General features: G+C 47.0%; 1 protein-coding gene across 2 annotated transcripts in view; it reads left to right on the top strand.

Moving 5' to 3' along the window:
- Positions 1-16,341, top strand: part of ZNF292 (zinc finger protein 292) — a 325,625-nt gene that overhangs the window by 264,048 nt on the left and 45,236 nt on the right. For both annotated transcript variants that reach the window (XM_030199115.1, XM_030199116.1), the window contains one exon: positions 15,891-16,032. In XM_030199115.1, coding sequence (XP_030054975.1) covers positions 15,891-16,032 — 142 coding nt within the window. The remainder of the gene's footprint in view (positions 1-15,890; positions 16,033-16,341) is intronic.

The following is a 16,341-nucleotide window of genomic DNA, read 5'->3' as shown; positions in this document are numbered from 1 at the left end:
TTTCCATGTCTCCGCTTGGGCGGATGCGTCTTTTGGAGGATCTGTGCTCTCTGCGGGTTCTTCAGATTCCCACCCTATTTAAGGACTGCTTTGCTATATCCCACACATATACTACTACTACTACTATTTAACATTTCTAAAGCGCTGCTAGGGTTACGCAGCACTGTACAATTTAACAAAGAAGGACAGTCCCTGCTCAAAGGAGCTTACAATCTAAAGGACAAAAATGCATTCAATCAAATTGGGGAAGTCTGGATTTCCTGGTTAGAGGTCAATGGTTAGGTGCCGAAAGCGACATTGAAGAGGTGGGCTTTAAGCAAGGATTTGAAGATGGGCAGGGAGGGGGCTTGGCATATGGGCTCAGGGAGTTTATTCCAAGCATATAGGGTGAGGCGAGGCAGAAAGGGCGGAGCCTGGAGTTGGCGGTGGTGGAGAAGGGTACTGAGAGGAGGGATTTGTCCTGTGAGCGGAGGTTACGGGTAGGGGCGTAGGAGGAGATGAGGGTAGAGAGGTAATGGGGGGGCTGCAGATTGAGTGCATTTGTAGGTTAGTAGGAGAAGCTTGAATTGTATGCGGTACCTGATCGGAAGCCAGTGAAGTGACTTGAGGAGAGGGGTGATATGAGCATATCGGTCTAGGCGGAAGATAAGACAGGCAGCAGAGTTCTGAACGGATTGAAAGGGGGATAGATGGTTAAGAGGGAGGCCAGTGAGGAGTAGGCTGCAGTAGTCAAGGCGAGAGGTGATGAGAGAATGGATGAGAGTTCGGGTGGTGTGCTCGGAGAGGAAGGGATTCATCTGCTGCTGACGCTAAGTAATGAAAAATTATGTCTTAATTGATCATTTTATTTCCTTCAGTTGCAGCTGATGAATCCAGCGGCCCACCCTCTTTTGTTTCAGGTGGTTCCTATCAGTTGGTTTTCTTTATTGGACCGTGTTGCTGCATTATCACATTTTAGATAGACTCTGTAAATTGGTTTAGTGTTTGCAGTTCTTGGTTTATCATTTTTCCCTGTGGGGAAGGAGAAATGTTATAATTCTGTTTCCTTCTGCTTTGTTATGAGAAATACTGACTGATCAATGATCATTCAGTCCTATAAGGCAGTTCAGTCCAGCTCTCTCTATCTCCACCTGCTAGTAGATGGTCACAACCCACAAGTATCTGGATTCATCTACTGCGACTAAAGGAAAGAGAATTATCAGGTAAAACATAATTTTTTTGTTTCAGCTTCCCCCGCATTCACCTGTGAGGTAGGAGCAGGAGGAGCTGCATGGGAGTACCTCAATGGGCAGAAAAGAACCCCACTCTTTTCTGCCTACTACCACTGCTCTGGGCCGGTGCTGCCAAGACTTCCTGCGGCGCTCATGAGATTACCACTTGAAGTCTCGGTGACCATTTTGAAAAAGCAGCGGCAGTGTGGCACCAGCCCAATGCAGCAGGCAGGAAAGAGTGGGGTTCTTTCCTGCCCCCAATGAGGCCTCTAGACTATCAGTGTGTATTCAGGTAGGCCTGTGGAGGGCCCACCAAGGGTTGGGAGGAATGGACAGCGAGCAGTGAAGGAGCCAGGAAGCCTTCACACCAGGCTGGGAGGCCGGCCAGCAATCAGTTTCTTTCATAGTGCAGATTCTGAGCAAAATGTAAAATTCTGCATGGCTGCAGTATTCTTCGCAAATTCTGTGCTCTACAGTCGCTCAGAATTCTGGCAGGAGTAGAAAGTATAACTGCTAACTATGTATTGTATGTGTGTACTTATGAATTTTGTAAAACATTCATGCATATCACAAATCTGCCTTCATTCTGCCCAAACTGCGTTCCTAGGAGTGCCCATGAGATTGTTTAAAAGTAGGTACACATTTTTGGTCATGCGTGGTCGTGCAAGTTTATAAAATCCTTTTTCTGTGGGTAAACAGGCTTTACACATGAAAATGCTTTACAGAATTACTTTTTTTATGATGATTTCAAAGCTCCCCAAAACCTGTAGAACTAACCATATCCAGTATCAGCTTATGCCAACATTTGATAGTAACATGGTGAGATAGAAGGTACAAGCGGCAGGTAAAGACTGTAGACTTCCAAGAGTCTTCTTACCTGGGAGCAGTTACACTACACCAGGAAGTAACATGGCTGAGAGCATGTGGCACAGGTGTGCAGAGGAATGCAAGGCACACACAACTGGGGTCAGCACAGGATATGAAGAGCAGACCTCTCCACTGAACTACAGGAATTGTTCAAAGGTCTAAAAGTAGATGTTGCAAGCGTGGCATCTAAGATATCCACAATGGCAGTAGACCTCAATAGTGATATAACTGACTACAGGCGACAACTGGAAGAAGTGGAAACCCAACTAGAGGAGCAGGTGGAGGCCCTATCTGAAGTGGGGAAACAGCATGCCTGGTGCACTCTAACAGTGAGCATAGTAATAAGGTTGAAGACTTGAAATAACATACACACATAAATCTGCATTCCAGGGAGTCCCAGATACTCTAGAGTATGGAGACTGTTTACTCTAGAGTACAGGAGATCTCTGCAGTTATCTTAAAGATGAGAGTTCACTTGGAAGAAAGTCTCATGTTGTTACTAACGTGGGCATACAGAGTGCTGGGCTTACCACCAGGATCTAATTTGCTGAGGCTAATGCATGCTTTCATAGCTTGATGATGGTATTTCTGAAATTAATACTCTGTAGGATGGTTTTTGTCATAGCAAAGAGAAAGAGGCAGCAAAGGCTAAAAAGATCAAATTTGAACTTGGACTATCGCCACATTGAGATATTTGAAGACAATCGCCCATGTGGCCCTAGGGAAGCATAAGGAGTTCTGGGACATTACTAGGAATCAGTGTGAAAGGGGCTAAAGTAGTTATTCCCATTTGCCCTAGCTCTAATTAAGGAAGAGAGCACCTAGAGAAATGAGGTCCAGATTGGAAGCACTGGGTTCTTTGAAAGAGGCTAACACATCTTAGGAGTTGAGCAGCTAGCAGACATGCCAAAACCTCAGTGTAAGCATCTGACCAAGTGGCAAAGAGTTGAGAAAGTGAAAGGACAACTGAGGTGCCAAGGAAATAGCTTTGAAGAGACTACAAGTGGCTCACTGGATGGATTTAGGGATCATCAGTGTACAGTACTGCAGACAATGTAATATGGTGTAAATGGGATGAGATGGTTGGAGTGCTTGGAAAGAGCTAGAATGAATTGTGGCAGTAAGAATTGACAGAGTAGTGAGGCTAGAGAGGGTTATGGGATGGGAAGTGGGGATACCATTTGACTCAAATGGTATCAGGTGAGTTCCCACCCACCAATTCCCCCTGAGACAATTCCCACTTAAGGGGAACAATTTCCATCAAGGACTCTTCTCCCCCCCCCCCCCCCCCCCCCCCCCCCCAGTGATTTCCCACCCTCCCTAAGTTTTTTGTTTTGTTTTACCAACCGTAGCTTCTTTCTTGTGTCAGGTCCCATAAGTCCTGGCAGTGTTTTTTTTTTTTTTAACAGCGTCTGGAACAAGGAGGTTAGATCAGCATACGGATGTACACAGAGGACGTATAATAACAGAATAACTTTTCGTAGGTATAGCAGTAATTTGTTATAAATTGTAATCAGTGTGTCATTTTGAGGGGCTGAATTAGGTTGAAACCTAGTATGGGGGGACATTGCCCCCCCCCCCCCCCCCCCCCATGAACTGCAGTTTGTATTTATTTATATTTAGATCCTGGATTGAACATGAATTAGGTTGAAACCTAGTGTGGGGAGCATTCCCCCCCCCCCCCCTAAAAAAAGCACATGAACATGTCTAGAAGGGAAAAGGAATGCGTAAAAAATAATGTTTTGGGGGGGGGGGTGAGGGGGTACTGCCCTCCCCAAACGATGTAGAAGAGGAAAAGGAGGGAGATTGTTTGCCTTGTGTGTTTTGTATTTTTTGGGTTATGGTTGGGACTTGTCCTTCCTGGTGTGGTGGGAATTGTCCAGATGGGAATTGGTGGGTGGAAACGTCCAGGTGGGAACTGACCTAGAACAGAGTCAAATACATCTCAGCAAGAGTGGGGGTTGCAGCCCATGGTTGGGGAGAGGACAAGGAGTTGGGAAGCAGTGAGGTGGTTTTGTGGTAAGGGTGTGAATGATGAAGCACTAGAGCAGAATGTTAAAGCCCACAACATGCATTAAACTAGGATGGATGTCTGCAAGGGACTTCAAGTCTATTTAATGGTAAGGTTATTACTCTTAATATAGGGTGGTAACCCTAAATATCAATGTACTGAACTCGCCCCAAAAATCTGTTGGCTTCATCGAGGAAACCTGTCTCCTGAGGAAAGAGAAGTGCATGTTGAGGAAGATTTTAGATCTTACAGATCTCTCTAAATGAGAATAAATGAAATGTGGGAATAAATGGAATGTGGCAGTATACACCTGGATTCAGACCAGATATCCTTTTTTTTTTTAGTGGGTTGGAGAGGAAACTGTTAGACCTGGGGGATGGTACATAGGTGATTTGGGGGGTAGGAACCTACTCAACTTCAAACCTAGTTTTTGATAATATAGGCAAGGCGTCTAACAGAGGGAGTGATAGAAGAGAGCTATGGGATATTATTGGTGGTCTAGGATTACTGGATAAGGCACTAATGATTCGTACAATGATCTGAGAACCAGGGGAACTGGGTTCAATTCCCACTGCGGCTTCTTGTGACTATGGGCAAGTCACTTAACCCTCCATTACCTCAGGTACAAAGTAAGTACCTGTATATCATATGTAAACCACTTTGTAACCACAGAAAGGCAGTATATCAAATCCCTTCCCCTATCTCTATCCGCCTCGTATTTACCATCTCACAATTCCTATTTAATGATTGATCTTTTATTAGATAAATTGTTCAGAAGCTTGGGAGTCTAACATATTATGGTTGTTTCATGCTCTAGGGTGAGTGGATCTGAAAACTAACAAAATGGCCAAGAAGAAAATTCTGGAGATTGGAGGACAAGGACATTATTAAGGGGGTAGAGGGATATGAAGGAGTACATAGATTTCAGTGACACTGACAAAGTCTTGTTGGTGATATTGGAAGGGTTAAAGACAGTAATCTAAGGAAATTTTATATTCTGGGTTGTGGTACAGAAGAGGGAGAGGAAGTCTAAATTCAGAGCTTTGGTGCTGGAAGTTAGGAAGTTGGATGCAGAGCATATCAAGATCCCAATGGAAGAAAGGACTAAAAAGTTAAGTGGCCTAGTAACAGAGCTAAGGAAGCCTTACATGAAGTCCTTTGACATGCAGCGTATAATTGCGCTATCTCAAGGAGGTCAACAAATTTGGTAGGTTTGTGCTTCTCGGTCATGTGCTCTCAGAGTGCACAATCAAATTAGAGGATGGGGAGGAGAAAGAATTGGAACATGCTTTCCTAATCTTTATGCAGAACTTATTTATGCAGAAGTTAAGGCTGAGTGGGATGGTGGAGGAAACTGAGATTTACTTGGAGCAAGTCCCTCTCTCTAAAACAGAACCAAGAGCATTTTATGAGCAAATGGAGACAAAGATCCTGAAGGAAGATGTATTATTGGCATTTAAGGAGCTAAAAGGAGGGAAATCACCAGGCTTGGATGGCTACATACCTCTGTTTTATAAGCTGTTTGTGGTACCATTGGTAAAGCCCAAGGATATTTAATATAGTGCTACAAGGGTGAGCTCTTACAGAAACTATGGTAATTACAGTTATCCATAAAGAAGGTAGGATGCCCACACTCTGTGGGTCTTTTCACCCTATTTCCCTCCTCAGTATAGATGCCAAGTTGCTGGTTAAAATGTTAGCAAAGAGGTTAAATGATTTCCTAACTAATAAAATACATGAGGACCAATTGAGTTTTGTACCAAGGTGGCAGACAGGAGACATTGTGAAGCATTTGCTTCTTCTCAGATGGGTTGTTCAGCGGGGGGAAACCCTTATTTTGCTGCTGGTTGCAGAGAAAATGTTTATGAACAACTTGAAATACTGAAAGTGAACAAAGCTACGGGGCTGGATGGGTTACATCCTAGGATATTGAGGGAACTCAGAGAGGTGCTGACAGGTCCTCTTAGATTTGATCAAAAAATCCTTGTTGACAGAGGGGGTTTCATGGGATTGCAGAAAAGCAGATGTGGACTTTTCACAAAAATAGTGATAGAGAAGAAGTGGAAAACTACAGGCCGGTAGTAATGGAGGTTCTGCAGAAGGAAAAGATAGTGAAATTCTTAGAATCCAATAGGTTGCAAGATCAAAGGCAACTTGGTTTACCAAAGGAAAATCAGTCCACATGAATCTCATTTCTTTGAGCAGAGAAATCGATTGAGGACACCCGCCTACTTCCAGCAAAGCCTTCGAAACAGTTTCTTAAGGCTCGTGAATAAACTGAAGTTAGAACAAAAATGGTGAACTGGATTAGAAATAGGTTGATAGAAAGTGGTTCTAAATAGAATTCGCTTGGAGGAAAGAAACGTGAGCAACTCAGAGATCAATACTGGGGTCAGATCTATTCAGTTTGAGTGACATTGCCGAAGGGTTAGAAGGAAAAGTTTGCCCTTTTTTTTTTTTTTCCCGATGATGCAAAGATTATTCTTTGCAACAGAATAGAAACCCTGCATAGAATAGATAACATGAGAACCGATCTACAAAAATTAGAAGAATTGTCTAATGTTTGGTAGTTAAACGTTAATGCTAAAAAGTACAGAATGATGCCCTTTAAGGTATAGAAATCCAGAGATGCGCTATGGGTTAGGGAACAAGAGGCTAATATATATAGGCCAGGAGAGAAGAGCCTTGGGATGATAGTGTCTAAGCATCGCAAGGCAGCAAAACAATGACAGTGTGGTGTCCAAAGCCAGTAGGATGTTGGGCTTCCTAGAGAGACTCATAATCAGCAGAAGGAAGGAGGTGTTAATGCCCCTGAGCAGGTTGGAATATTGTGTTCAGTTTTGGAGGCTGTATCTCACTAAGGACATAGACTTGAAGCTGTTCAGAGGAAGGCAACAAAAATGATTTATTTTATTTTTGTTACATTTGTACCCCGCGCTTTCCTACTCATGGCAGGCTCAATGCAGCTTACATGGGGCAATGGAGGGTTAAGTGACTTGCCCAGAGTCACAAGGAGCTGCCTGTGCCTGAAGTGGGAATCGAACTCAGTTCTTCAGTTCTCCAGGACCAAAGTCCACCACCCTAACCACTAGGCCACTCCTCCACTTTGCGCCAAAAGAAGTAAGTACATAGACTTGAAGACTGATAGGAAAGAAGGGAGGGGGAGATATGATTCAGATGTTTAAATACTTAAAAGGTGTTAATAGGAAAACAAATGTTTTTTTTCAAGGGGGGGGGGGCATTTGAATTTGAGGACATGAATGGAAGTTGCAGGAGTAGACTTAGAAGTAACATCAAGAAATACTTTTTCACCAAGAGGGTGGTGGATGCCTGGAACACCGTCCCAATGGAGGTGGTGGGGACAAACAGTGACATTCCTTGTCATCAAGCAGATGCAGCCATTACAGATGGGTTGTGTCCATCAACCAGCAGAGGGAGATAGAGAGCACACTTTTTCAGTGCCTCATACCAGCTTGCTCCACTGCCTCTCTTCAGTATTCTCTATCTCCCCTAGCAGAGTGGCTGCAGCTTCTCTGATCTCCATCTAAAATCTGCCTGGAGGTTGCTCCTGTGCTTTTGCCAGTTGTTAGCAGGGGTGTTGGAGGCTATAGCAGCTTCACTTTAAAGGCACATAGGTTCGCCCTTTCCCTGCCTTACCCATACCTCCGTGGATGTGGACACATTGCTTAGCTTTCCCTGTCCTTCCCCACCAACAGTGGATGCAGCCACATAGGTTCGCCCTTTCCCTGCCTTTCCCACTCACCTGAGCCTCCGGAGTTCTATTTATCTCTGCTTTCCTCACAGCGTTAAAAAAAAAAAAAAAAAAAAGGAACAGAGGTTTTTCCTTGCCTTTTTCTGTGGGACCGGAGCTGTGATACTCGGTCCAGTGAGGTAAGAGTGTTTTCTGACTCCTCCGGGGTAGGCCCACGATCGGGGCGATTTGGCGCGAACTGCCATTTTGAATTTTACCGCCGTTTTCGGCGATGGCTGCGGAGACAGTAAAGCGCTGTTCCAAGTGTGGCAAGCGCAGATCAGCAGCGGGGCTCTATAAATCGTTCTGTACAGACGTTAGAGCCAGCCCAAGCATGGCGAGCGACAATTCTTCGCGCTCTGAGCTGGCAGCGGACGCCATTTTGAATTTACCACATGGCGCGACCTCCGCTGAGACGGAGAGTCCTGAGCCCGGGGGGAGGCCTCGGAGTGAGGCTGATATGAGAGCTACTAGCCCCAGCAAAGATCTGGGTGCTCAGGGTGAGTTTTTCTCCCCTGATTTTGTCTTATTAATGCATAAAGCATACATGCTTAAAAGAGCTCTCCCACAAAGCCCTGCAGGGGCCTCTTCTAATGCGGGGCCCCCCCCCCCCCCCCCCCCGGTGGATTCTAGCCTGGGTATGCCCTCTGAGGCGTTATTCCCTGATAATTGGCAGAATATGAAGCGCAGAAGGGCTCTTTCCCCTTCAGAGAGTGCTGCACCTCCATTCCTCCCCCCCCCCCCCCCCCCCCCCCAGTGGTCGGGCTGCGAGGATTCGGAGGACTCTGGCAGGCCTTCATGGTCTGAGGAGCCAGAGTCTGGTGCAGAAGTGACTCAGGATCTGGACGATCCCTCCGCGGTGAGGATTTTCCACCGTGATGAGCTGCCAGCGCTTATTTCTGATGCCCTGCAGGCTCACTCTATTGAGGACCCTGCCAGTGGCACAGCCTCCTCTGTGAATCCTAGGATGGCTAGTACCAAAAAGCCTGCTCGAGCCTTTCCTTTGCTTGACTCCATCCAAGAGCTTATTTTGGCTCAATGGACTGACCCCGAGGGACCTTTGAAAGTTTCCAGAGCTATGGGGCAATTATACCCTCTGAGTGAGGAGCATATGGCTCGCTTTGCTATGCCTAAAGTAGATGCCCTAGTCACAGCTGTGACAAAGAGAACTACCCTCCCTATTGAAGGAGGTGTTGCCCTGAAGGATATTCAAGACCGTAGACTGGAATCAGCACTTAAACGATCATTTGAAATTGCAGGTATCTCTATTCGGGCGTCTGCATGCAGTTGTTATGCTGCTAGAGCCTGCCTGGCTTGGTTGCAACAGGCAGTGGAACAGCCCGGTGATGGAGCGGAGCCCTTTTCAGATGTGGCTCCACGGATGGAGTCAGCCTTGTCCTTTCTTGCTGATGCCCTTTATGATATTGTCAGAGCTTCGGCTAAACACATGGCAGTAGCAGTGGTGGCTCGCCGTCTTCTTTGGCTACGGCATTGGGCAGTGGACATGGCCTCTAAGCAAAGGGTGGTGAAGTTGCTCTTTCAAGGCCTTCTCCTGTTTGGTGAGGAGTTGGAGAAAATTGTGAAGGGCCTGGGTGAGGCTAAACCCCAGCGCTTGCCCGAAGATAGGCCTCGGCCTTCCTCTAAGGGTGCGGCGGTCCACTCCTCTTACAGACCTCGCTTCCATGAAGCTCGAAGGTACCGCCCGGGGCGTTCTGCTGGGTTCACTTCTCGTGCCCGTTTTCAGCAGAGGACCTCCTTTCGCTCGGACAAACGTTCCACAGCCACTGGCTCAAGGCCTGGAGTTCAGGGGCGACCCTCTCAATGATGGTGCGCCAGCCCTCTCCTCGAGTCCTGTCATCGGAGGACGTCTTTCTCTCTTTGCCGAGGAGTGGGCCAACATTTCCTCAGATCAGTGGGTCTTGGACCTGATCAGAGACGGTTTCAGAATAGAATTCGACGCCCCTGTAAGAGACGTGTTTGTGGAGTCCCGATGCGGTTCTGCTGCCAAACGGGCAGCGGGTAGAGGAGACTTCGCAAGGTCTGATTCCTGAAGTTACTATTGAGGAAACTACACTTCTCCTTTCTTCCTCAAAATGTACCACCTGTTCCTCTGATCCCATTCCCACCCACCTTCTTAATGCCATCTCTCCTACTCTTATTCCTTTTATCTGTCACATTCTCAACCTCTCACTTTCCACTGCGACTGTCCCTGCTGCCTTTAAACATGCTGTGGTCACACCTCTCCTTAAGAAGCCTTCACTTGACCCTACTTGTCCCTCTAATTACCGACCCATCTCCCTCCTTCCTTTTCTCTCCAAATTACTTGAGCGTGCTGTTCACCGCCGCTGCCTTGATTTTCTCTCCTCACATGCTATTCTTGACCCATTACAATCTGGTTTTCGCCCTCTCCACTCAACCGAAACTGCGCTTACTAAAGTCTCCAATGACCTATTACTGGCTAAATCCAGAGGTCAATATTCCATCCTCATTCTTCTTGATCTTTCCGCTGCTTTTGACACTGTCGATCACAGCATACTTCTCGATACCCTGTCCTCACTTGGATTCCAGGGCTCTGTCCTTTCCTGGTTCTCTTCCTACCTCTCCCTCCGCACCTTTAGTGTTCACTCTGGTGGATCCTCTTCTACTTCTATCCCTCTGCCTGTCGGCGTACCTCAGGGTTCTGTTCTTGGTCCCCTCCTCTTTTCTATCTACACTTCTTCCCTTGGTTCATTAATCTCATCCCATGGCTTTTCCTACCATCTCTATGCTGATGATTCCCAAATCTACCTTTCTACCCCTGATATCTCACCTTGCATCCAAACCAAAGTTTCAGCGTGCTTGTCTGACATTGCTGCCTGGATGTCTCAACGCCACCTGAAATTAAATATGACCAAAACCGAGCTTCTCATTTTCCCCCCCCAAACCCACCTCCCCGCTCCCCCCGTTTTCTATTTCTGTTGATGGCTCTCTCATTCTCCCTGTCTCCTCAGCTCGAAACCTTGGGGTCATCTTTGACTCTTCTCTCTCCTTCTCTGCTCATATCCAGCAAACCGCCAAGACCTGTCGTTTCTTTCTTTACAACATCCGTAAAATCCGCCCCTTTCTTTCCGAGCACTCTACCAAAACCCTCATCCACACCCTTGTCACCTCTCGTCTAGACTACTGCAATCTGCTTCTTGCTGGCCTCCCACTTAGTCACCTCTCCCCTCTCCAGTCGGTTCAAAACTCTGCTGCCCGTCTCATCTTCCGCCAGGGTCGCTTTACTCATACTACCCCTCTCCTCAAGACCCTTCACTGGCTCCCTATCCGTTTTCGCATCCTGTTCAAACTTCTTCTACTAACCTATAAATGTACTCACTCTGCTGCTCCCCAGTATCTCTCCACACTCGTCCTTCCCTACACCCCTTCCCGTGCACTCCGCTCCATGGATAAATCCTTCTTATCTGTTCCCTTCTCCACTACTGCCAACTCCAGACTTCGCGCCTTCTGTCTCGCTGCACCCTACGCCTGGAATAAACTTCCTGAGCCCCTACGTCTTGCCCCATCCTTGGCCACCTTTAAATCTAGACTGAAAGCCCACCTCTTTAACATTGCTTTTGACTCGTAACCACTTGTAACCACTCGCCTCCACCTACCCTCCTCTCTTCCTTCCCGTTCACATTAATTGATTTGATTTGCTTACTTTATTTATTTTTTGTCTATTAGATTGTAAGCTCTTTGAGCAGGGACTGTCTTTCTTCTATGTTTGTGCAGCGCTGCGTATGCCTTGTAGCGCTATAGAAATGCTAAATAGTAGTAGTAGTAGTAGTAGATAGGGGCCTTGTCCCCGGTACCTCCCGCCGAACACAGCTACGGCCGCTACTCCATCTACTTTGTGGTGCCGCGAAAAGGAGGGTCTTTTCATGCTATTCTGGACTTAAAAGAATTAAACAAGTCCCTGAGAGTGCGGCATTTTCACATGGAAACCCTGCGCTCCGTCATTGCGGCGGTACAGCCAGGAGAGTTTCTCACGTCTCTAGACCTGAAAGAAGCTTACTTGCACATACCAATTTGGCCCCCGCACCAGAAGTTTCTGAGGTTTGCGGTGATGGGAAAACATTTCCAGTTCCGGGCCTTGCCTTTTGGCCTCGCCACAGCTCCCCGCACCTTTTCGAAGGTTATGGTGGTAGTAGCTGCCTTTCTAAGGCGAGAGGGTATTCGGGTTCACCCGTACCTGGACGACTGGCTCATTCGAGCAAACTCTGCTGCAGAGAGTCAGCATGTAACAGCCAGAGTGGTCTCAGTACTTCAGTCTCTGGGCTGGGTCGTCAATTTGGCCAAAAGTCACCTGACCCCCTCGCAGTCTCTAGAATATTTGGGGGCCAGGTTCGACACAGCCTCGGGGTATGTGTACCTACCCGAGCAAAGGCGGTGCAAGCTTCAGAATCAGGTCCATCTGCTTCTGAGGATGCCCCGCCCGCGAGCTTGGGACATTGTCCAGCTGCTTGGATCGATGACGGCCACCATGGAACTGGTGCCCTGGGCGAGAGCACACCTGAGACCTCTACAGTATGCTCTACTCCAAAGATGGTCTCCAGTATCTCAGGATTATCAATGCAGACTCTCTTGGCTCCCTGCGGCCCGACTCAGTATGGAGTGGTGGCTCTCAGACAGCATGCTGCGGCGAGGAATGCCGCTGGTGCTCCCCGATTGGTGCCTAGTGGTGACAGATGCCAGCCTGAAAGGCTGGGGCGCACATTGCAAGGGAAAGCATGCCCAGGGTCTATGGACACCCGAGGAGTCGGAGTGGTCCGTCAACTGCCTAGAGTTGAAAGCGGTGTTTCAGGCGTTTCTGGCTTTTCAAGTGACCCTGGAAGGATTGGCTGTCAGAGTGATGTCGGACAACACGACAGCAGTGGCCTACATAAATCGACAAGGCGGCACTCAGTGCAGAGCTGTAGCCGCGCAGGCCGAACAAATTTGCCACTGGGCCGAGCTGCATCTACAGTTTCTGTCGGCAGCTCACATTGCAGGTCAGAGCAACGTGCAAGCCGATTATCTAAGCAAGCATCAGATCGATCCAGCGGAGTGGGAACTTGCAGATGAAGTATTCCTGCAGATATGTGCCAAGTAGGGCAAGCCCGTGATGGCCTACTGTATGTGCTCTCTCCGTGGCCCTTGTTAGGGCGAGTGCTCCTGCGGATTTGGCTGCATCCAGGAGAAGTGGTTCTCGTCGCCCCGGATTGGCCCAGGAGGCCTTGGTATGCGGACCTCCGACAGACGCTCATAGAGGATCCCCTTCAGTTACCTCTGGTTCCCAACCTGTTGTCACAGGGTCCGGTGACCATGGAGGATGCCGGCCGATTTGGTCTTATGGCCTGGCGATTGAGAGGGCGCAATTGAGAGACAAAGGCTATTCCAATAAAGTAATTACCACTCTCCTGCAAGCCCGCAAGCATTCCACTTCCGTGGCTTATGCCAGGATTTGGCGCCAGTTTGAAGTCTGGTGTGCTTCCAAAGAGATCACACCCCTGAGGGCTCCTGTCTCGCCGATTCTGGACTTTTTGCAGGATGGTGTACAAAAAGGCTTGGCCTATAATTCCCTGCGGGTGCAAGTGGCAGCGTTGGCCTCCCTGCGTGGCAAGGTTGAAGGTGTGTCTTTAGCTGCTCGTCCAGATGTGGCACGGTTTCTTAGAGGGGTGCTTCGGCTCCGTCCTCCCGTGCGTGCACCTTGTCCAGCTTGGAACCTGGGGCTAGTGCTGAAAGCCCTTCAGGGTGCTCCCTTTGAACCACTTCGGCGTGCTTCAGAGACAGATTTGACACTGAAGGCCATCTTTTTAGTGGCCATTACTTCGGCGAGACGGGTGTCAGAGCTCCAGGCGCTGTCCTGTAGAGACCCTTTTCTGCAATTTTCAGAGTCCGGGGTCACGGTTCAGACCGTGCCTTCCTTCTTGCCTAAGGTGGTTTCAGCGTTTCACCTAAACCAACCTATTTTCTTGCCCTCCTTTGTCAAGGAGGAGTTTCCAGAATCTTTTGGGCAATTGCACTGGTTGGACGTGCGCAGGACTCTGCTGCAGTATCTGCGATTTACTAACTCTTTCAGGACCTCTGATCATCTGTTTGTTTTGCTATCAGGTCCTCGCAGAGGGTCTCCAGCGTCTAAAGCCACTATTGCCCGCTGGCTCAAAGAATATATCTTTTCAGCTTATTTGCTTGCTGGTCGGCCTCCGCCTGATGCCTTTAAGGCGCATTCTACTAGAGGAATTTCCTCTTCTTGGACTGAAACTGGAGCACTCTCTCTTCAAGAGATTTGTAGTGCAGCAACACGGGCTTCTAAGCTCTCTTTTGCACGACATTACAGGCTGGATGTGGCTGCCAGGAGGAACGCACATTTTGGAGCGCCAGTGCTGGCGCGTGGTGTGGCTTGTTCCCACCCTATCTAGGGATTGCTTTGATACATCCCATCTGTAATGGCTGCATCTGCTTGATGACAAGGAAGGGAAAATTAGGTTCTTACCGTGATAATTTTCTTTCCTTTAGTCATAGCAGATGCAGCCATGATCCCTCCCTCTCTGATGCTATCTGCTGTAAATCTATTTCAGGTTCTGTTCGTGTTTCCTAGAGATTCCGTCCTTGGGAGAAAGTCGGAAAACAGTCTTCAGGATTCTTGTTCAATTAAAGGAGGCTGACTTAATTCCCTCCAGTTTCATGTTTTGGAGGATGAGTTTATTCCCTCCAGTTATGTCTCAGTGGAGGATGAGTTTATGCCCTCCGGGAGGATGTTTCATTCCCTCCATTCTGAGTTAATGCCCTTTGTTGTAGGGCCATCGTTCGCTGTGAGGAAAGCTCATGTTATTCCCATTGCGGTTTGCTATACTGCTGGAAGCTTCAAATACTGAAGAGAGGCAGTGGAGCAAGCTGGTATGAGGCACTGAAAAAGTGTGCTCTCTATCTCCCTCTGCTGGTTGATGGACACAACCCATCTGTAATGGCTGCATCTGCTATGACTAAAGGAAAGAAAATTATCACGGTAAGAACCTAATTTTCCCATTCAAAAAGTAGGGATAAACACAGATGATCCCCATATAGAAAGAGGAGGGAATTAATTTAAATGACCTCCACACTTTAAACAGGGATAAGAGGGGGGGGGGGGGGGGTATGACCTTCAGAGTAAGGGAAAGGGAGTGGGACTTGATATACCGCCTTCTGTGGTTACAATCAAAGCGGTTTACATTTTATATTCAGGTGCTTATTTTGTACCTGGGACAATGAAGGGTTAAATGACTTACCCAGAGTCACAAGAACAGGTATAACTCTGGCCACCTCATTGGGCAGACTGGGTGGACCATGCAATTCTTTATTTCGTGTCACTGACTGTTACTATAACAAGGTAGAGTGGGGCTACATGAGCCTGTGGTGCATAGTACAGGCTTTGGCCCAGACTTCCTTATATAGGTAGATGCCCTGCACAAAAGTTCTAGGCCGAGATTAATAGTTAATGAGGGTACTCTGAAAAGTTTGCTTCAAACACAGTATGAAGCAAGATTGCCTGCTGTGTGCTCTCACTAGAACCTCTGGCAGTGCAAATATGCAGTAACAGGGATATGGGGAGAGGGGGGCTCAGAGAAAAAGAGGAAGAAATAAAAATATCACTGTTCAGAGATGTTTTCGGCGGTACAGTCTAGGTTGTCATTACCAGTTATCAGGGAGTTGTAGAAATACGGCAGGCTCTCTGGCTTTTTAAGATCAATTAATCAAAATCATTACCTTTTAAATTGTCTCAGAAGAGCAGATGGAAGGAATAAGAAATTTTCCATTCAGAAGGTGTAACTTATGTATTGGCTGCACACATCAGACTTTTATAAAATTACTCCTCAAAATATATAGCATAATTAGTTTACTAAACATTATAGACATAAAGACATTTTGGGTTAATATGCAAGTTTTTAAGCATTAACTTGTCAGACTTCTGGAACTTACATTTTCTAAGTCATCATTGTTCAACTTGAAACTTAGTTATTTGAAAATACAATTGGTTTGAAATGTCATTTTTTTAAATTTCTGTTTACAGGGAATTGACATTGTTCTGGAGCAAGTTGCAACAAAGAGTGGATCCTTCAATACAAGTGTATCTGGAAAGATGTCGTCAACTCTCTCTCTTAACAAAAACAGTCTACCACATTTTTTTCCTAATTAAAGTCATTCAGTCAGAGGTAAGATTTATACTGCTTTTGTTGAATTAAGACAATGTACACATGATTAAATGCAGTCTGAAGCTGTAGTGTAATTTTTAGAACAACTGGCAAAGAACCAGGGAACCAAGGGTTCTTATCCCGTTGATGCTCCTTTTGACCTTGGGCAAATCAGTTAACCCTCCATTGCTTCAGGTAAACCTTAGATTGAAATTTATTTATTTGGATTTTGCTCACACCGTTTTCAGTAGTAGCTCAAGGTGAGTTACATTCAGGTACATTCAATTTTCAACTGTGCTCCACTGCCCCCACTCACCAGAATGGCCACTG

The sequence above is a fragment of the Microcaecilia unicolor genome, chromosome 3 (genome assembly GCF_901765095.1).
Source record: "Microcaecilia unicolor chromosome 3, aMicUni1.1, whole genome shotgun sequence".
Lineage (NCBI taxonomy): Eukaryota > Metazoa > Chordata > Amphibia > Gymnophiona > Siphonopidae > Microcaecilia > Microcaecilia unicolor.
Note: the sequence above shows the minus strand (reverse complement) of the source record. Positions and strands in the feature narration are given on the sequence as shown.